The sequence below is a fragment of the Lates calcarifer genome, linkage group LG13, assembly GCF_001640805.2.
Source record: "Lates calcarifer isolate ASB-BC8 linkage group LG13, TLL_Latcal_v3, whole genome shotgun sequence".
In the NCBI taxonomy this organism is placed as follows: Eukaryota; Metazoa; Chordata; class Actinopteri; family Centropomidae; genus Lates; species Lates calcarifer.
Window position 1 is genome coordinate 9,917,842 of NC_066845.1, and position 21,908 is coordinate 9,939,749.

At 43.2% G+C, this 21,908-nt stretch overlaps 1 protein-coding gene across 2 annotated transcripts in view; it reads left to right on the plus strand.

Annotated features, from left to right (window-relative positions):
* The window catches only part of ebf2 (EBF transcription factor 2), a 29,308-nt gene extending 8,990 nt beyond the window's left edge, over positions 1-20,318 (plus strand). Inside the window, exons 7-16 of one of the 2 annotated variants that reach the window (XM_018668281.2) lie at positions 13,685-13,766; positions 15,303-15,444; positions 16,553-16,683; positions 16,902-17,028; positions 17,159-17,247; positions 17,344-17,409; positions 17,819-17,993; positions 18,087-18,269; positions 18,376-18,546; positions 18,726-20,318. In XM_018668281.2, the coding sequence (XP_018523797.1) occupies positions 13,685-13,766; positions 15,303-15,444; positions 16,553-16,683; positions 16,902-17,028; positions 17,159-17,247; positions 17,344-17,409; positions 17,819-17,993; positions 18,087-18,269; positions 18,376-18,546; positions 18,726-18,757 (1,198 nt within the window). In that variant the 3' untranslated portion in view covers positions 18,758-20,318. Of the gene's footprint in view, positions 1-13,684; positions 13,767-15,302; positions 15,445-16,552; positions 16,684-16,901; positions 17,029-17,158; positions 17,248-17,343; positions 17,410-17,818; positions 17,994-18,086; positions 18,270-18,375 lie in introns of both variants that reach the window. The other variant, XM_018668280.2, reaches the window with a different exon arrangement.
* Positions 20,319-21,908: the final 1,590 nt, after the last annotated feature.

The following is a 21,908-nucleotide window of genomic DNA, read 5'->3' on the forward strand; positions in this document are numbered from 1 at the left end:
GCACCCTTTTTGTACTTCCTCCTAACATGGCTAAATCTCTTCGAAATTTGTTTGCAAGTAGCGTGGTGGCATGCTGCTGAGGAAAGAACGATCTGTATCTCATTGTGACTCAGTGTGTGAGTTTGTGTGTGTGCAGGCTGGTGTGCGGCTGCGAGGATTGATTTAAATGGAATCATTGACCCACTGTACTCCCTAATCACACTGGGCATATCCCGTCCTGACGGGGGCTTCTCCCTCTTGACTGGCCTGCAAAATCCTCTCCTCCGGGAGCAGCCTATTAGCAGCCAGTTAATTTCTGATAAGCCAATGGAACTGTGCGTTGGCCTGTGCCCTTTTATCCCACCTTATGTGCACTGTCTTATTTGCCTGCGTGCGTGCGTGCACACAGTACACTGGAAAGGAGAGAGAGTCGAAAGATTGACAGGGCAAGATGTGTGTGTATGTTCTGAACAACATGTTTGTGTGCAGACAAACGGATGTATATTTTCATGCGTGTGTGAGGATCCTCGCACTTTTATTTATGTATGTATATGGGTGTATGTGCGATTGTCTATGTGTCTGTGTGACCCCTACTCTGACCTTTTTCCCTAGTCACTGCTTGGGTATTAAATTATTCATGTGTGTATGGGTGTGTGTGTGTGTGTGTGCAGCCTATGTGCATTTGTATATGTGTGTGTGGGTGCCTGTGTGTGTATGTGTGGTGGAGACGGTCTGTTTCTGTGGCTCCAGTAATCAGCCTCCTGCTCCCAGCCCCAACACCTGTTCTCCAATTAACATGCAGCGTGCTGGGGCCCACTCACTCCTATCGCCCAGTCACTGCTTTCTACCCCTTTTTTCTCCCTCTTTTTTTCTCTCTCACTCTCAGCCTCTTGCTCCTGTCCTCTTGCCTAAGCTTGTGTCCGTACTTCTGCGCTCCCCTCTTGCTCTTTTCATTTGCTCCCACATGCTCCTTCTGTGCACTTACTTCTTCACTCCCTATCGCTTAATTCCCTTGCTCCACTTCTTCTTCCTTCACGTTACCATCTCCTCCACCACCCCCCACCTTCCCTTTAGCCTGTCTAATTTTGCCATAATTAGGCGGTGTCATTAGGACACCTACCCAAGCACAAGGGAGTTTGCAATTCCCCAAACGGCCCAAACCCCCTCTTTTCTAATCTCCTTTCCATATTGTTTCAGTTTTCTCTCCCCCCTCTTCTCCTCCTGCTGCTGCTGCTGCTGCACCCTCCCTCCACCTCCCCTTCTCCCTAATCCTGATTTGAGTGAAAGGAGAGAGCGGAGATCACAGCTGATCCTTAGGGAGGGGTGAGGGGATACAGGGTGGAGGGACTGAGGGATGAAGGGGGCAAGGGCAGTCGTTGACAAAGAGATGACTTTTAAGTTGCCTATGGGAGAGAATGATCTGCCCCTCTATCAGCCCCACTGCCCGCTGTGTCTAATAATTTTACAATTATCTAATCTTTACGTTGGTGAACTGTTATACTCGCAGGCCTGATGTGACTTCTCTGTTTGGAGAATGTCACCTATCTTTGACTGATGGACTGGCCTGCTCACTGATTGGTTGGATGATTGATCAGCTGAAAGATAGATTGATTGACTCCTCTGGGCTCACGACCATAAACCCTCACTAACGCTTCAAACTCATGCAGTCAGTGTTTCACTACTTTTCTTTTTTAATTAAGTATTTTTCAGTTAATTTTCTTTTTGGCTATAATATTTTTTACTATGTTTTGTTTTTTGTATAGCTAGTGCTGAAATGACTGGTTAACAGAAAATTAGTAGATTTTTTTTTAAGTCAATTATCAAGCAAAAAAACCCTTCAGAAGTGAGAACATGCTGCTTTCCTTACTTTTAAACATTTGGGTTTTATTCCTCATACCTTATCAATAACCAAGAGATCAAACAAATTAAAAATATAATCAGCCCCACCAATCTTTTTACTACGTAAAGCTTCTCTTCTCTGAGACTTCTCAGTATTAACCCAGGCAGATCTTTTAATGGCAGCATTATTGTCATGCTGACCTCTGACCTCTGAGAAACTATATTGGTTCTGGGCCAAAGCTGGCCTCTGTATTTATGAGTGAACCATGGGTTTACAATGGAGACAAGCAGATGTCAGTATTAGTATTAGGCGTGGGTTTGGATGTGAGGGGTCAGCTCTCAGTGTGAGCGTGTGCTTTTATATTTGGCTGAGAAGCTGAGATCAATAGTCAGTCATAAGGCGTGTGTGGAGGGATCCATCGTAAGGCAAGAGCCTTATGTGGTGGAGGGTGGGGTGGGGGGTGGGGGGGTGATCAATGGCAAGCACTATCTCACTAATTGATTGTGTTTCCAAGAGGGGTCTTTTTTAACAAGCCGGCGCTCAGAGAAAAGAAGAATAATCAATGGGAATTTTCCAATCTTGTCAATAAGGCTCCTCCCTCCGCCAGACTCAAAAAGAACTCACAAAGACTCAGATATACTCATATATATCAGGCTTTGATTTTTGAATGTTTAGATAAAAAACAAAATTCCCATCTGGAATGAACAAGTGTCATAGTTTTGTGTCTTATTTTCCTTTTAAACAGTTAATTTTGTTTTCTGAGTTCATCATTTTACTATTTAAACAATGAGTGGTCGTCCTGGGCAACGGCTTGACTTCAGATGCTCGGCTCCAAGAGGAATCCATTACTCTTAATCTTAGGTTGTGGGTTGTATTGATCTGTTTGTGGCCTTGGTTCTAGTTATGTGCGTGTATCACAGGTTTGTTTTCAACTAGTCGGTGCAGTGTTTTGTTTTGTTTTTTTTTCTTTCAGCACTAATCGATGTGTAGTAGATTGCTTCAGTTTCAGCTCAATTACAAAATTCCCCAGCTGAATGTTTATTATTGCAGCCATTAGTTGTTAATTGCTTATGCTGATATTAATTCTGAAACCTATTTTCCTGTGAAAAGACATCTTACAGTATGGTAAAAAGCAGGCACAAATGTACACAGTCTCAATTCTTTCTTTAATATAGTTCTTTATGGATTAACACTGTCTTGACAGTTTGACAATAAACTATTCAGATATCATTTGTTGCTGTATGTAAATGTCTGGTTTCAGCCACTGTGATGTCTCAGAGAAGCAGTCTGACCATCTGTTTCAATGTTAGTCCATCCACCTGCTTATGCCTCCTCATCTTAAACTAATTTTAAAAATAACAATATGTGACGACTGAGGCCGCCTCCCTCTGTGCCTCTTGAATCGCGTTTTTCACTGCCATCTACCTGTTCTTTACAGCAGGGCCAGATAGTTTTTTCCCTTTGTACCGGCGATGGTGGGGAACACCGGCCTCCTCATTCTTCAGCTTCAACCAAAAAGAAAATAGAAACTGCGAGTCTTTGGGAAAAGAACATTAAACTATCAGCCAAAGAATAAATGCAGCAACATTTTTTGGACTGTGTCAGGGGTCGAATTCCTTCCCTTTCCCAGATGCATACTCAAGTTCTGCCGCCAAGTCGCTCTGTTAGGTCATCATATATGCACTTGAGAGTTTTATGTGTGAGACAACATTGTCATTTTAGGAGACTGTTTCTCATACTCCCCCTATAAGATTCTCCTGCAGCTGTAAAGTAAAACTCATAGCTCTCTGTGTTGACACTGCTTTTGTGCCAGGTTCTTTTCTGTCACAAGACAGATTTTCCAAAGGTTTGTCAAGAGGTGAAAATATAAAGTGGCAGTGATTTGATTTTGGTGAGTTCTAATTTACATAGTTCAGAAATCACAATCAGATTCTCTTGCTATGAAATAATCACAAAAAGTTCATTCAGTCAAATAGGATTGAGGATATGGAGAGGTGTATTTTTTTTCCTTCCTCAGTTTGAGTCTTTGGCTGTGGAAAGAGCTGAAGATGATTTTGGCAAATCTGTTGCAAACTGACACAGACCTACTTTCAACTATAGTTATTACTGCTAGTGAAGCTTAGCCAGTTAGATCCATGGAGTTTTTATAATGGGAAGAGTTGGCCAGTTGGTGGAAAACCTCAAAATCAAATTAAAATTCTTCAAAGTGGGAAGGTTTTTTCTGTTTAATCAATTGATTATGTAATTGTTTGGTAGTAGAAGTAGTATTGTTTGGTAGTTTTTGATAGACAGAGTTTTAATATACCATCCAGATAAATATATATGTCTCCATCATAATGACAGTTCATAGCTAAACAATACATGCAAGGGTGTTGGGGGAAGGCATTTTCATTGAACTTGTATTCGCATTCAATGCCGTCTCCAAAAATTCTGACACAAAGTTTATAAGTAAATAACATGTCCTGATGTACATTAATGAATACTATATGTAGTGTCTTTATTTATCCAGGACAAGCTGACTAGGCATTTATGCTTTTCCTTTGAGCTTTTCCTCAAAGGTGGAGGTGAAGAACATCACTCTGTTTGGCATTACGATGTTCTTCCACATACCTCAGAGTCTATTATTATACCCTGCCTTTTACCAATTTTTTGACAATTGTGTACAGTCAGTTCATGGTGTATAAGTTTCAGCAGGTGAAGTCAAGTGTTGCGGTAGCATGAAATATTTTGCTATGGTAACATGGAGTTTAACATTATTATTATTTTACAAATATAAGCAAAGGAATTCACTGAAGACACTGATTCGTACAGGTGCAGGTTTGCACTCATCACAGTGATGCAGATATTAATATGTATGCATAAATTACCTGTCACATACATACATGCAGAGCGACAAAGTCAAAGACACTGGTCCCCTCAGTCTGCTGTCACAGGTCTCTCCCTGGTGGGCTAGTACTGTCCAGTCCCTCCAGACCCCCTGTCAGTGAGCCCCTCAGGCAGGGGGGGGCCAGGCAGCGTGGCGACAAGGCCCTGAGGCTCCAGTGCACACAACGCCTCACACAGTGGAGCGGCACACAGGCTGGACCACTGAGCAGCTGGCACAGGACCATGGGGATGGGTCCTCCCTTGGGGCAATGCAAGGGGGAGAATGACACAAAGACAGACAGGGAGAGACGATGCAATGTCTAGAATATCAAATTCACTGACAGGTACTGCTTCAAACAGTGAGAGCTTCTCTTAGAGTTAGACTGGTGAAAATGAGTTCAGGGACCTTTTGGTGAGGCCTGAGCTTTGTGCTACACGGTCTCATGTGAACTGGGAAGATCCTGGACTCTGGTGTTCACAGGAAGTGTATAATGAGTGGCGGGTTATAAGCCGAGTTTGTGTTTGGTCACCTTTGCTCCGCTTTGGCCAGCGTTGGCTGTTGTGGCTTGAACCCTGACACAAGAAGTAGGTCTGGTTTGTTTTCTTTGAGAGCCTACAGAGGGGGCAGTCGGAAACAGAGAACGGCAAAGAAATGTTTTGACAGGAAATGGGAATGGACTACCAATGGCCTAATGTGGAGGAACAGCGGGGAAGGGGCTTGTGTGAGTGGGTGGGATGCAGAGGGGACTGGGGGGGGCTAGAAGTTTTGAGTTGCAGTTCAATGGCTCTCTGAAAGGCCTCGCACTCTCAGAGAAGCTGGAGCAAACCCTCCCATTTGTCTGGCCACTAATAGGGTTCACCTTTGGTTGAGCAGTGTAGAGATTAAGTAGGGGCACTCAGAGGATCAGAAAGGGGCAGATTAGTGTGATTTAGAGCCACTTCAAATCTCGAGCAAGTGAGCGACGTGTGGTTTTGCGTGTGTGACTCTGGATTCAGTCGACTGTAGATTTATTTTTCATGTGAAATTCCTGCATTTTCCATTTATTTTGTAAGGGGATCTTGTATCAGTGTAATCAGGATCTTGTGTGTGTGTGTGTGGAGTCAGAGGCCAGTTAGCAGTGGTATTTAGGAACAGGGGCTGTTTTCTTTGGCTGGATGCTGCTGCTGCGGGTGGAGCTGTGAGGGTGTGTGTGTGTGTGTAATTGGGATCGGTCATCCTCCTCTCTTAAGGTCTTAAATTTCACTAATGACTTAACAATGGCCCCTGGTGCTGGGCCGGCCCCACAAGCCACCTTGTTTGTTTGTTTGTCTGTTTATCTGGAATCTGGACACACTCTGCAGTATTTATCCCAGGAGTTGGATTTCTCCAAAAATCCCTACCTTTAACTTTTTAAAAACATTTCCTAATGCAAATATTTACACATCTGCAGTATTCTTAAAAAAAAAAATTATTTAGTATCCCTATTGGCTTACGCTTGAGGCAATAGTTATTCTTCCTGTAGTCCATGAAAAAGCAACCAGGCTAGATTATTGTGTACATACATTTTTAAAAACTTGTACTGGCACTTTAATTACTCCATTCTAACAGAAGATGTTAGGGAGTGTAGTGTAAACGTGTGCAGTATACAAACTTAAAGAGAAGCAGAAATCATTGTTGGCTCTTTTGTCCTTTGCTGCCTTATGCAACAGATGTTGTGTTTTCTTCATCATGGAGGAAAATGTAAGATAGGAAAACACAGGAACAGCAATTTAACAATTGCAGTGTCACTATAATTTTTTGGATGCAAGCGTGTGTGTGTGTGTGTGTGTGTGTGTGTGTGTGTGTGTGTGTAATGGTCCTGATGAATCTGTCAGGGCTGAGGGCAGGGGTGATGTGACTGCTGACAGGCTCCCAGCAGGCATGCTGAGAGCCCCAACAGTCTGCATGCCCTCCCTTCAGCCCCCCCATCACCCCGGCTCCCCTTGTCTCCTCTCCCAGTCCTCGGCTCCACACATTTGCTGTGTATTAGCCACGGACAGTAAATTACAGCACCCTGGACCTCTAAGCGATTCCATTCCCATCTCTTCACACGTTCCACGTTCCTCCTCCTCTCACTCCAGCACCATTATCCGGCTCACCTTCTCCGCGTCTGTCTATCTCCCTCCTTTTCTCTCATTTTGATCTGTTTTCCTCCCCCTGTCTGTCATATTCGTCCTGGCTCTTCGACTCCCTCAACCCTGTCAGATTTCTCTCCCCTGTCTGTCTTTCTCTCACTTCTGTTATACTTCTCATCCTCCGTTCCTCTATTGTGTCACGCTACACAGCGTTCCCTCCCTTACACATCCCCTCCGCTCCCCCTTTACTTTCTTACAAGCAGGTCCCTGTTGTCTAGGCTTCACAGGTTTCTTAGCCACTTCTTTCTCTGTCTCTCCTTCCTATCCCTCTCTCCCTCCTCTCCTTCTCTCTTCCTCTTTGCCCCCCCCCCCCCCCCCCCACTCCTCTCACCACCCCCTCTTTCTGGAAACAGATGTTGTTTGTCAGATCTTATCATTACTGGCTAATTAAGAAGACATCTCTTCTCCTTCTGTTGTTGCTTCTCTTCCCACTCCTCTCCCTCTCGGTGGCATCCATCCCAGATTCATTGTTCTTCTCAGAGAAAGGTTCAGGTCGAGCTTTGATATACACATGTTATCGGTGAGTCTGATTAGTGGCTGACTGATTGAAAGGGTATTGGAAAAGCTAGATCAGTGTTGGTGTATTGCATATGACCTTCTGGTATGTTTGAAATCTGTTCGGCTGTAGAGGGTGCTTCGTGTCTCCATTTGACAGTTATGAGAGTATATTTTGAATCCTCGTCCCTCAGGATGTACCAAGCATGCTGGGAGAGGTCAGGCCACTGATGGGACTTCTATTCCCTGTCCTGGTTGTGAATTCATACTCTCTAGACTCTGAATATCTATCCATATCCATCTATTTGGCAGGCTGACCGTAGTCCCATGTGGCCATGCTTTGTATGCAATCTATGGCTGAGCTAAGCTTGGGAGACTGAAACATTCATTCATTTTAAATTGTTGAAATGCACATTTAGCGGCTAGCAAGCGGTTATGCAGTAAAACACTTTAGCACCCAGGAGAAACCTTGTTGAAACACTCGAGTGCCTCTTTGTGTACCCTTCCCGTCATCCCACTTTCCTCCTCCCAGCACCTCTTTTCTTCTCAGCTCTGCCGCACTTCAGTCACTTTTTTTGCGGTGGCAGGCCTGAAGTTTTTACAGCACTACCAAGCTCTATAAATCAGCACTAGTGGTTTAAATGTTTGGCTTTGTCACAGTTCTCAAGTTAAGGGGCGGGATGGGCCGGAGCTGAGGTTGCAGGGATGAAACCGGCCTGGGAGGCAATGAAGAAGAGGCCAAGAGGGGCACCAGGCAAATTTACACAGAGCTGAGTTCCCCCCACGTGCTCGCTTGCCTGCCCGACAAATTACTCACACATTTATGCATCTGAAATTATAATCTCATTATATAATGTATATTAACACCATACTTTGTAAGAGTACTTTTACTTTCTGTACTTTTGGTACATTATGCCAACAACACTTGCGTACTCAAGTAAAATATATGAATACTTCCTCCACCTCTGTCTTTTACTTGGTTGGTTTGAGGTGCATGTCAGCATGTGGGTGCAGATGTTGTTTAAACTCTCTCAGCTCGTATAGGTTACGTACTGATGCCACAGAGAGACTATTAGACATCAGGCTAATGTGGTGACCAGTCGGTTGCTGATAGGTAGCCAGTGGAAAGAGGTTTAAAAGTCTTGTAAAAATCTACAAAACTATAGCTGCTTTACTGATGACTGGGTGTGTGTTATAAAAGATGTTACAAAGTCAGTTTGGCCCTGTGGTGTTTGCTGATGAAAGGCCAGTGAAGCTGATGCCAGAGATTTCCTTGTATGTTTAGGAAGGGGGGAGTCGTACTGGGAGGACTGGTGTGAAAGGTCCTGTGGTGGTATGCGACAAAGGGGGTATCAGTTCGTGGAGGGTTTTCTGTGCCCCATTAGCAGTGTCAAAGGTCATGTGCCCCGGGTGTTAACCCTGGTGACCAGTCTAGCTTCCAGTCTGCCAGGGGACCTGGGTCCAGGGGTATTTATTACTAAACCGCCCCCCCACCTCCACCTCTCTCCGCTCCATCCCCCAAACAGGGCTCTCCCCATGGAGGAAAACAAAACACCTCCATCCCTCCCCCCCCCGGCCGTTCCTCGGCCCGGGTACATGTACTAATTGGATGCATATCCATACACTGATGCATGACGACCCATCTGTAGATCTGTGCTTTGGCGTGAAACATTCTTAGGTCAATAGTGGTTTATCCAAATCCTTGTCCATAGCCACAAGGTACAGAGTGTTTTTGGCCCATTAGATTCATGTTTTATTAGAAATCAGCCAACACTTACATGCATATGACTTTTACACATTTGTTTTTGAGGCATCATTTTTTGCTAATGTGTATAATTTTGCATGACTGATTGTGCACACATGGTTGCTTGCAAGTCAGTATCTGTCTTTGTGTGTTTTCCCTGTGAACTCATGCATGTGTGTGTGGCTTGTACAGCCTGTGTGTGTGACACATGCATGCATACGTGCATGTATCTGGGCCTGCTGTATGAGTTAGTGCTCTCAGTGTGTGAGTGTGGCAGAGGAAGGCCCTCAGCATGTCAGTATGTTTTAATGCTTCACATCTGGTTTCCTAATTTTCCTCCCTCCCTCCCTCCTTCACTCCCTGCCCTCCCCTCAGCTCCCCTCCTCAGCGATGTCAGGACACTGTTTTGTTTTTTTAGGGTGATGGTGGTGGAAGGAGGGGGGTGGTGATAGAGGGGATGTCTGATGAGTGATGGCCCTGAATACAGGACGTCAACATTCTCCCTCTCTTCCTCTGTCTCTGGCTCCTCTCTTCTTCATCTCTTTCTGTTGTGCAGTCTCTTCCTATTTCCCACACCCTCTATCTATTAGACATTATGGAATGGATCAGGGGCTACATGTATGAAGAGGAGTAGCTCTTTATTCTGTCTCCACCTCTTTGTCCTCACTCCTCCTTACTTCTTTCCCTATGTCTGCGCAGCGGGGCATCCACGTCTGCTGAACAAAAATGATGACAATCTCCTCCTCCTCATTCTTTTCCTTAATTTTTTTCCTCCCATATTTTTGTATTAAGGCATAAATTTGTCATCTGTGGCGCTCTGACCCAAAATTGGAAGGCCGACCCCAGGAAAAAGAGAGGCGTGGTGAAAGTTTTCTAGCTGTGCTGCTAACTAACTTGAACTCTGCTTTAAAACCTTTTACATCACATGCTTCAAGAGCCACTGCTACCAGTAAACCTCCATTTACAATGAGCACAGAGGGCGATGTGTTTTATGTCTATGTGAAAATGCAGTTTATGTCAACAGTGATTAGTGCTGATGAATGCCTATGAAAATTTTTGTTGGAGGTCCTGTGCTGCTTAGGTGCACGCTGCATGATTAAGTCCATATGTAAAACATTGTGAGTAACACTTACGTGTAACAGACGGCCCCGTGGACTTGGTTGGAAACTGAGCATCAACAATGAGGAGTGAAATTTAACAAAAAGCTGCATCTCTTTTATTGTTTCTAGTGTCATGACTTGCTGGTCGGTCGTTGAACTAATTTTTGGAAAGCAAGTTGTCACCATTGGGACGGCCGCCTCATGCTGCGAGGCCTGTGTTTAGTCTTGGGAACTGAAGCAGATGCAGACAAAGGGGATTGGAGTCCTTGACAGAGATGCAGAAGTGAAGACAGAAAAGAAAAAACAGACTCCCTGTGGTGCCACAGTGGAAAATGATCCCAAGGTTTAAGACCTGGGTCTATGTTTTGTTTGTGTTTCCTGTTTTAAGTGTGTCTGCGAGGGGTAAGCGTTGCAGAAGGTAAAACTTGACCACAGCAGACTATGTTAAATTCAGTTATTTTTTAAATGTGTCATCAATATGTAGCAACAAAAATTACAAATAAATTGCCCTATCAAGTTTAGATGTCATTTTTGCTTATTGCCTTTTTCTGCAATAAGACTTTATAATGGCTAATGACATTGAAAATAATGACTTTTCAATGCTAGCAATTAAAAACAAAATTAAGGATATGTGTGACAGTTTAAAAGTTGAAACATGTTTCCAATTAGCTTTCTTACACTAGATAGTGACTTGGCTTCTGTTTTAATCAAACAGGAGCACAATTTTAGACTTGTATTACAGAATAAAATACTCAGTAAATGCACAGAGCAAGGCACACATTAAATATAAACACTCTAAAGCTAGTGGAGCTCTTTGAAAATAGCCTTTCTCTGCAATTTCCCTGTGACATGAGGATCACCTCCTATTCTTTGCATGTTCTCCTCATCTCTTCCCTGTGGATGGGGAGGTGTGTGGGTGTATTACATTACCAAAACAAAAACAAACAACAGCAATATTAAACTTTTGCAACCACAATAGAGGAGGGGATAAAAAACAGAGGGTCCTCGACTTCTTATTAATTATGCAAGATTAGTCTAATTATAATTCAGCAAATGAATGTGTGGCAGAAGGTGCGAGGCGACGGGGCTGGGAGATTTGCATGTTAAGTGGGCAGGGGGAAGCGGCTAATGCATGCTAATATATGCGTCAATGTCTCGCTTTAATTTCAGCATTTGCAGCTGTGTGCGTCCGAACTGAGGGGGGTGAAAAGTTGACTCAATGGGTTTTTGGAAGGGGGGCAAAGGTGGGGGGGTGTCAGTGTATTAGAGTGTGCATGCATGCATGTGAATGTGTGTTTTGCTCTGCGTGTGTATGTGTATGCGTGTGTATGTGAGGCATCTGGTGTCATACAAACAGGGAACGATGAGAAGAAGTCAACAAACAAGGTCAAGAACCCTCAGAAAGTGCGCAAAACCTGAGATGGATGTAGACAACCTCTCAATTAGGGTTTGTAATTTCACTATCTGAGGCATCACCACCATGGAGATTTATCATGTCAGTCAGTCAAATGAATGATGACTGCTTTTTAGATTAACTTTAAGTGGCCAAAAATGTAAGTGGCAAGGAAACCAGTGTTACCAAATCACAGCCAGGCCACGTGCATGGGTATTAAACCAAAATTATGGTTCCTGTGCTGTTATGAATTACCCCCTTATACATGATGGCTATAGCCTTTAAAATAAGCCATAATGTAAGAATCATTGCCCAGGATATAATGTACATATTGTATGACCCTCAAAGGAGGCAGTAAAATGAAACAGAACACTTTTGATCATGGTCTCTTTTCGGAGTCAAATAACAAATGGTAGAACTTTACTTGTGAAATGTACCAAATATATAGTGATTTTAAATCCTGCTAAATCTCTGTCCCGGTGTCCAGCAGGCAGATGTAAGTCAGACATTGGTGAGGAAAGAAATGGAAGGAGGAAGTGGGAGAAGTGCACATGTGCCCTTTCACATGTTTCCATGAGGTCTAGCGCAGTTTTTGAGGTTGGAGGTCCGAGCATTCACTGATAAATTATAATCGCCCTCTGCCAACAACAATATTGATTGTCCTCCGACGAAATAGCTCAAATCAAGAAATATTGGACACACTGTTGGAACTGAGAGCTAGTTGCAAGCCAGGTCCTGTTCGCAAGGGAGGAAGCTGGAGCGAGTGATGGAAGAATAGCGAGTAAAAGCTGACAGAATGAGGGAGAGATTAGTATTCGATGGGAGGGTTCAGGGCTGTGGGGCCAATGTGAAGTTCCTCTCCAAACAACCGCTCTCCATTAAGATGACTTATATTTGCAGAGAGCACAGTGTGGGTGGGATTGGAGCTACCCATGTAGCCCAAAACCGCTGCCTCCCTCTGCAGCATTTTTCTTCTGCACTGTTGTTGTTTGTTTAATTGGAACACTAATGGATATGTTTTTCATAGGCAAGACAGAGCTGTGTTCACTGTGAAGTGAAGTGGACATCTGGTTTTGGAAGGCTATATATTTGCCAATTGCCATTGTTATATCAAAACACTGCATCATTTTTCTTTTCTCTTGCTCCAACACACCATCCTCTGTCTAAATTCTCCTCTCCATGAGATTTGTGTGGATCTTCTCACCCTCATCTGCACCTGCTCTCTTGATATACTTTCCTGCATCTCACCTTGCCAAGTCTCTCTCCTCCCTCCTCGCTGTATTTCAGTGATGGAATGTGTTCTTGTTGTTGCCTTCTCTTTCCCATCGCTGTCTTTGCCTCTCAGCATGGGGACTTTGGGATTGCGGCAGAGCTTCGTTGCCATGGCAGCGGGCTGTGTTGCCGAACTGTGTACACCTGGGATTTGGAGTCTCTCTCCACAGTCTCCCTCGCTCCTATTTATTCCACCTTCCTCTCAGGTTTTCTTTGGTGTAGCAGAGGCTATCAGTACCCCACCCCCCCTCCCCACCCTCTCTCTGTCTCCTTCTCTCTGTCTCCACAGTCTATCACACTCAAAAGTGAGCTCACATACGTAATGAGACACATATACTTGAAAACAAAATTCATGTCCATACCAATGCCTGTGCCTCTATCACTACCTTCCTCTTTCCACCTCCTCATTTCACTTTCTCTGTAGTTGTCTCTACTTCGTTTCCCTCTCCATTCCCATGTGGGGGTTCAAATACAGCATTGCGGGATACCATGGTCCCCAGAGTCCCCTGGCATACATCACTGTCTCTAGTTTACTTTGAAACACAGCAGCGCTTTTCACTGGACTGTGCTTCAAATTCTCATCACTTGATTTAAATTGTGATAACATTGACTTTAATATTAAGCTAAACAGCTGGGATTCATGTCAGAGCTGTAATCATATAGATGTGCACACACACACCCATGTGCATACAGCATCCATAAGGTCTGTCTCTGAAAAATAATTAATGTTTCCTTTGACTCAGAGTGTGTTGAAGGGTTGCAAATAATGATATACATGGTTCTTTCATGTGATTTCTTAGTTGCTGATGTACAAACATGTGTCCTCTCATTTACCTTTGCAGGTTTTTCTTGAAGTTTTTCCTGAAATGTAACCAGAATTGTCTGAAGACAGCAGGAAACCCGAGGGATATGAGGAGATTTCAGGTACAAAAAAAAGGAGCATGTGTGTGCTTGTGTGTGAGTGGAAAAAGGGAAGTTGAGGCCCGAATATGGAAACCAAACTATTACAAAAAGGTTTTACAGTCATGCAGGACATACCCCCTTCATGCCCCTCCACCCTAATAATGTGATTTTATAATTAATTTCTTATTCACTGTGTTCTAAGTTGAGTTTATGTCACAGATTCTTAAATAGTGAGGCTCTGAAAAAGTTTTTTTTTCCAATGGAAGACATAGTGAATGGAGTTAGAGGTGAAAGTTAAAAATCAATAAGAAGTCAGAGGGATGGACAGACAAACGAAAAGGAGTTAGATATGTGGGAGACTTGGTTGTTGGGGTGCTGGGGTGCAGGAAATAGGTTGAGGTGTTTCAGGAAGTTGTCAAAAATTGAGTGATTGGCTCCAGATGGAGGAGGTCATGCTCCGTGACCCAGGAAGTGGTCACAGGGGACACTCCCGCCTCACTTCCTCTGCCGTCTTTCAGCACCAGCGGCCCCTGTCTGGCATTCTCCTTCTCCCAGCATACCACCTCTGTCCTTCCTTCTTCTCCTTCTCCGTGCTCCCCCAGTCTTCAACCGTGTTTGCTTTAACTCCTGCAATGTGACACATGCTGAGAAGTTATGAGCGCACAGGACTCTCATCTCTGGGTTAAAAGGTGATCAGGGCTGGACAGGAGTCTGCTGCTTGATCGATAATTTACAGTTATTTTCCTTTAGGTTCCCTTTCCTTTCCACCACCTACAGCACATATGCTTTTTTCTTCTCTTCTTTCTCGTGTTCCTTCACCTGAAAAATTACTGCCAGGTGTTTATATTGAAGGGAGTGCAGGGTTTTATCTTTCCTGTCTGATTTTCTAAAGATACATGTTATAAAATATTTATGTGTTACTATTTAATTAAAAATGACTTTTTCTCACTGACCCAGTCCCTCTAACTCTAAAAAACATGTTCATAAACACACACTCAAACTCATTATCACTTTCAGAAGTAGTATCACATCCAACACTCATAAATATCCAAAGAGAAAAACCTACAAGTATCCTCTCATTAATTATATGTGTGTCATCCATGTGAGGCAGATGTGGGAAGGGACACACACATGCTGCGGCCAGAAAATCAAATTAGGGCCACTATATATCATCCACTACTTTAACGGCCGGCTAAAATGGGAGATCTGGTCCATATGTTTGGTGTCATTGAAGGATCAGGAGGAGACAACGATGAGCCTGCTGCATGCTGTATGAATCAAAAAGTTAGGCAAGAGGCGGTAGAGAGGCCATCTGGAGACCTGATGGAGGAGTGGAGGGGTGTATGAGCAGTGTCATCACCAGAATGCAGACATATTATGGAGATCCCAGAGATGTCACATTACATATTGAGAAATATTACTATCACCTGTATGTCGAAACAAATTGCTGCTCAGGGATTTTCCTGCTGTAACCGGAGACTGTGACTCGCAGCGTGTTGTCCGAGTCCTGAACATACACTCATGTATCTTCCTCTTGGCTCTTGTCCCCTCTATCAGGTGGTCTTGTCCAGCACTGTGAGCGTAGACGGCCACGTCCTAGCGGTTTCTGACAACATGTTCGTCCACAACAACTCAAAACACGGCCGGAGGGCCCGCAGACTGGAGCCAGGCGAGTCTGTCGAGAATACTATGGAATATGGTAGGACACTGACACTGCAGCGCTACAATGTCACACCCCATTTGTCTGTTTTTATTTCATTACATGTCTGCTACACACACAGTGCATACTCACCCAAAGTACTTCAACAGCAGGTATTTGAGTTGCCTAATGTCCATTTCTAATCACCATGATATATCAAACATTATCAGTGATGCTACTGAGGTCATTAACTGAGCTAATTAAAGCATTAATTAAATACTATTTCACATAAATGGTAATAATATATTATCTTAAATCAATTTTTAAAACAAAATTTAACCAGTTGTAGGTCAAGTTGTATTTATCTCTAAACCAAGAAACACATATTATATTTGCCTGTGCTGTGTTGAACAGTAACTGAGTACATTTACTAAAGTACTGTACTTGAGTGAAGTGTATTTTACTTGAGGATTTCAGAGGTAAACACTTTTTTTTTTTTACTACACTATGTTTATCTGACAGCGGTAGTTATTTTAATGCTAAATATTTGACATACAAATCATATGACAGACTGTTATAGGATTAACTATCCAGCAGTAAATGAAGTAGAACTACATCATAAAAATATTGCATACACATTTGTGTATTAATAAAACTAATCAACACAACTCTCACAGGGGCCATTTTCCTCCTGTTAGTACTTTAAAACTTGTAATACTTTAAGTAGATTTTGTGGATAATACTTACATATTCTATTTTCTACACTATTATTTTTGCACTGTTGTACTGTATGTCTATACTAAAAGATCTGAATAGTTCTCTTCTTCACCACTATGTCTGGGTCTACGTACTTTTATTAAATTTTATTTTATTTTTTTTTCTGTTGTAGATGACTGCATTGCTTTTAGATTATGTGACTTCTTGACTGACATTTGATACAGAGTTAAAGTAGCCGTGAAATAATACCAGCTTTTTAACGTCTTTTTTGTTGTTGCTGTTGTTATTCTGTCATTCTGCCTCTGAACTTGTTATTACACAACCCCAAACTAAAGAGCACCTTTCCTCCTGAGACACCTTTTACAAGCCTGTTCTGTCCTCTCTTTTTTCAATTCTTGTGCATCCCATGTTGAAACCCTCGGAGTAAATCTTACTTTGCTCTCCTATCCAGCGACCCCGTGTATCAAAGCCATCAGTCCCAGTGAGGGCTGGACCACTGGCGGGGCCATGGTCATCGTCATTGGGGAGAACTTCTTTGACGGGCTGCAGGTGGTGTTTGGCAGCATGCTGGTGTGGAGTGAGGTAGGAATTGTTTTCAAAATGTCTCACTAATGATACAGTCTAAAGCATATTTGAAATGATATATATAGCATATGGCTTGTCTCATTACTTCTATGATTTATGGGCAGTCTACATAAATTAATCTTTCCACAGTATTGTGTTAGCCTAAATATTTACAAGGCATGGGAGGGGGGATAATTTGTTACTATTTTGTAATGATTTCCCTGCCGTATTTTCAGCTGATCACACCACACGCTATCCGTGTCCAAACACCTCCTCGACACATCCCTGGGGTTGTGGAGGTCACATTGTCTTACAAATCTAAACAGTTCTGCAAGGGAGCTCCTGGACGCTTCATCTACACAGGTATTAAAACAACACATTGTGCTCTTTTTCCACTTTTTCCACACAATTTGAGGAATTTTGAATACAAGGTTTGACCTGTGACTGAGATTTGATGTACTGTATGTTTCTTTTTTCTTTTAATTTTCTCAAGCCCTCAATGAGCCAACCATTGACTATGGCTTCCAGCGTCTTCAGAAGGTCATTCCTCGACATCCTGGTGACCCAGAGAAACTAGCCAAGGTAAGAAACTACTGAATAAATCATCTTATTTTTCAAGGAACTGTACATACTACACTCTTCTTAAGATATTAATATAACAAATTCTGTTCTTTGCAGGAGATTCTCCTGAAAAGAGCAGCAGATCTTGTGGAGGCTCTGTATGGAAATCCACACAGTAATCAGGTAAACAGACTCATGTTTACCCATACTCAATACTAGACTTGAAAGACTATTAACAGTTAATTTTATACATTAAACCACTGTCTACCATTTTGCAAAGTATTCCATTAGTTTATATAGTAGATCAATTTCCTACTTCCAAACAGCTACTGGGTTTCCAGTCATTTCAGTCCCATATAAATTAAATTACAAAGATGTGAAACCTACTTGAGATAGGTAGGTAGGTAAACTTGTAGTTAATGAGCTGATTGCATGTAGCTTACACATTCTCCATTTTAGAGATTAACTAATGCTTACCTGTTCATTGGCCTGACACAGTTATGTGAGTTAATTGGTAACATCTTAACAGCCCAGCCAAACTGCATTATCTTTTGTTGAACCTTTGCTGACCGTTGCACTTGATCTCCCCTAGGACATGCTGCTGAAACGTGCAGCTGACATTGCTGAGGCACTCTACAGTGTTCCCCGTCCTCACAGTCAGCTGCAGGCCCTGCCGAGCTCACCGGCCCACGGCAGTGTCATGGGTCTGGGCTCCTACCCCTCTCAGTTAGGCGTTAGCATCGGGGAGCCAGGACAGAGCAGCCAAGGTGAGCAGAGAGAGAGCCAAAAACAACTTCCTGCTTCAGTTTTTGCCACTAATGAAGCTCAGATCTGACTCAGCATTTTCATTTTCTCTCCAGGTTACATTCGAAACTCCAGTAGTTTGTCTCCGAGGGGTTACCCATCAGCCTCCACTCCTCAGCAGTCTAGCTACGGGGGCAGCGGAGGGATGACCGGAGGCTATGGGACAGTTCCCATGACCAGCCTTGGAGTCCCTGGTTCTCCTGGTTTCAGCAGTGCCTCCCCCACAGGCTCTCCCTACAGTAAGACCTTATGTGCAACCTGATTGTATGTAAATCTGTGTGTTTCATTTGCTGATTATGCAGTGCTTTTCAGACCTGAGACTGACTGTTCCTCTCTGGTCCACAGTAATGCCCTCCAGCCCCACTATACCAGGAAGCTCCAGCTCCTCATCGTCTCTCTTGCCTTTCTCCTCATTCCCATCTGCTGCTAAACAGAAGAGTGCTTTTGCTCCCGTCCTCAGGCCCCAGGGCTCTCCCTCCCCTGCCTGTCCTGCCTCAGGGGGGAACAGCTTCAGAGGTAGCCACCCGACTCACTATCTGACCCCCCTGTCTGAACTCACGAATGCAGTCTAACCCCTCATACTAACCACACGAAAAGCTATGACTGAACAAGACAAGAAAATAGTTGCTGGATGTACATTAATGCAAGACCTTATTGATTAGAATCATAGATTTTGTATATTTTTTTCTCTCCAGCGATGACGGGCCTGGTTGTTCCCCCGATGTAGCAAAGCACCCACCCCAATCTACCCCAGACCACTGCTTCACTTAGCCCCTCTTTTGGCACTGAGAGGGCAGGGAGAATGGGAAATTGATCACTAGCGACTGTGTATAACCTTCCTCCCTGAGCGACCCCCCCCCCCTTCCCCTCACGCCATTTCTTAGTCCCTTTTTCATCCATGTGGATGAACAGGACGGGGTATGACAATGTCCAAAGACCAGCCATCTACTCCAGAGGCAGAGGAGATTACTCAACCCACAACTACAGACAGACCATGCTCCTTAGCTAACAGCACCAAACTGGATCATATATACTGCTGCAAGCGTGTGTGTGTATAATGAAGCATCTGCGTTTTGAAAGAAAACAGAGGAAAACCGTTTCCTCTCACCTCAAGCTTCATAAGCATCTGTATCGACCTCTGGCCTGCTATCACATGCAGTATTCGATTCTTGCAACCTGCCCAAACCTTTGCCAGAGACGTAAAGGATGCGTTGCAGCAAGAGCGCTGTTGGAGGACGGACGGCTCTTATATAATGTTGCAGCTCTAAAAAAGCAGGGTGCTATTTTGTCTGTGTATGGACACCTTAACTGGCATGTGTGTACACTGTCTGTGAGTTAGCGAGAGGTTTTTTTGTAGTAGACTTTTTGAAGACAATTTACATTCCAGAAAAATAGACCCTTTATTTTTTGTTCTGATCTCTACGGTTTTACAAGGGAGAACTCTTTGTCTCAAGGGTTATTACTAAAGGAATTCATATATTGATTTATTTAAGAACAAGCAATTTAACTTATTATAGTTAGTTTAGGGAATAATATAAACGTGTTTTTATAAAGTGGTCCATTTTCCAGCTGTTACTGAAATGAAGTTATCTCAACAATTGCTAATTAACTTGCTAAATGATCAGAGGGAATGGTTTTTTTTTGGTGGTGGTGGTGAAGATAAACTCAGTTATTTGGATTAAAACATCCCCTGTTTGCAGGTTCTTGCATAACAAAATCCCAATGTTATGCCCTCAGTTAAAGAAGGTTATTGTCCTTGTGTAAAGGAAAAATGTTAGTTAGCCTTATCCTTTTTTAATTTCACTTATAATGCATGCTTTGTCACACCAATGCCCTGATATTATTTAATTCCACATTGCAAATTTTAAATGTGTATGACTACAACTTACAGACTTTACAGTATCGTTTTAAATGTCTCAACCCAGTACAGGTCTTTTGTCACTATGCAGTACAGTAAATGAAAGCACAACTGCTCAGTAGAAAAGAACGGGGGCATATTAGGTGTTCATTAACCCATATCATGCTTTTCGTATTCAGTGATTTTTGTCATCACAACACAAACTTCATTCTCAGGACGTGAAAACAAAGAACACAAAGAGTAGGTGACATTTGCAAATTTGTTTTGTTTAGAGTTTGGTTTATTTTATTTATTTAAAAATTATTAGCAATTTAATATTATGTTTTTTGAAGCCATCTTTCCTTGAAACCGTACAAAAAATGGTGCAAATGTGATTTGTATATCTCAAGGTGTAATTATATTTTGTGCTCCAAATAAAACAAATCAGAAAAAGAAACTACTGATGTTGATTTAAAATTTTTTGTTTGTTTTTTAGTTCTTACATTGCATTTGATTCTGAATTGTCTTAGTCCTTTCTTTTTGCGTGTGTGTGGAATAGAATTACAAAGAAAGTATTTTCACTCACACTGTATCTGACAATTTCCAGGACACTGAGATTTTCCTAAAAGACTCCATGTTTCAAGGCTCTGCTGGATCTATTTTCGACTGTGCCCATCACCTGTGTGCTCGTGCAGTTTGCTACACTTTTTGTATACATAGCTGATGAGCCGCAGCATCTTAATTGTGATGCAAGCGTTAAAGACTGAGTAGAGCATGTCAAGATAAACAACAACACCCCCCCTCCATCTCTCTCCTCTCCAATAAGCCTGCTTTTCTCTGAGGACCAAGCCTCTGGGGGCCCCGAGTGAGAACCACATGAGTCTCCCTCCAACGTGGCCTCCTCCTCTCTGTCTTTTTCTCCCTCTTAAAACACACACACACACACACACACACACACACACATACATACACACACACATAGGCATCAGCCTCACCACTGCCTTGTTTTTCAGTCTTTGTTTGGTACCGCTTCATCCTGTCTTTCTTTCTCTCCTCTCTTTTGCTCCCCTGAAATGGCCCTTCTCAGCTAATGTAATTAGCACTGGTAAAGAAGGGCAGTTAATTACCCACTCTATTTTGATCGGGTAATTAATGTTATGCCAGGAAACAGCAACGGTTTCATTAACATAGCGCTCAAAGCAGTGAGGGGGCAGGGTAGCGCCCATCGGATGCATGTCTGTGTCTGTTTATATGATACATGTATGGACAAACAGTGTATCAGCAGCTCAGCTCAGTGACAGTTAGAGACACGAGGACTTCAAACATCTGACAGTGTCTGTCTGTGATCTGACCTCAACAGCGAGTCACTGTTTCTCTGTGTGCTGTCTTTGTCACCATCAAGTAGCACTTGTCAAAAAAAGCTCAGGCTGCTGCCTCTTCCTCCTCATCCCTCCCTCTCCCTCTCTCTCTCTCCCTCTCTCTTTTGATATGCTGTTAATTTGACAAGTTAAAGTCAGCTTTGTTGCCGGCACCTCAGCATTCATCTTGCTGAGTGCTCCTTCTGCCCAGTGGTGCAGGAGCCATATGCTCCTCTTCCACATGACTGTTTTGTTGTCGCTGTAGTGGCTGCAACAGCGCCGTTTACTGTCTTCTGATCACAGTTTGGATAAAGACAGGATGAGGTGCCACCTGCCACCGAGTCGTTCCACATCACACTGCATGCACAGCTTCAATAGAGCATCTAGAGAGCAAAAACCATGTCATCTTTCATTATTGATATGACTAAAGTACTGATGAGCCTCCATGTTTAAGTTACAGTGTTGTCTTCCTTACAATAGGGGGAGCATATAGCACAAAATACATCCTTACCCTCCTGCCTCTCAAGGGATGTGTTTGTGTTTATATACCCAATTAGCCCTCCGGCCACAGCATGGACATGCATTAGGCTGACATTAGCCTGGGGTGTATGTAACGTCTGTGTGTGTGTGTAAAATACAGTGCACCCCTTTCTCATTTGAGGCATAATTTCAGGGGTGTGCGT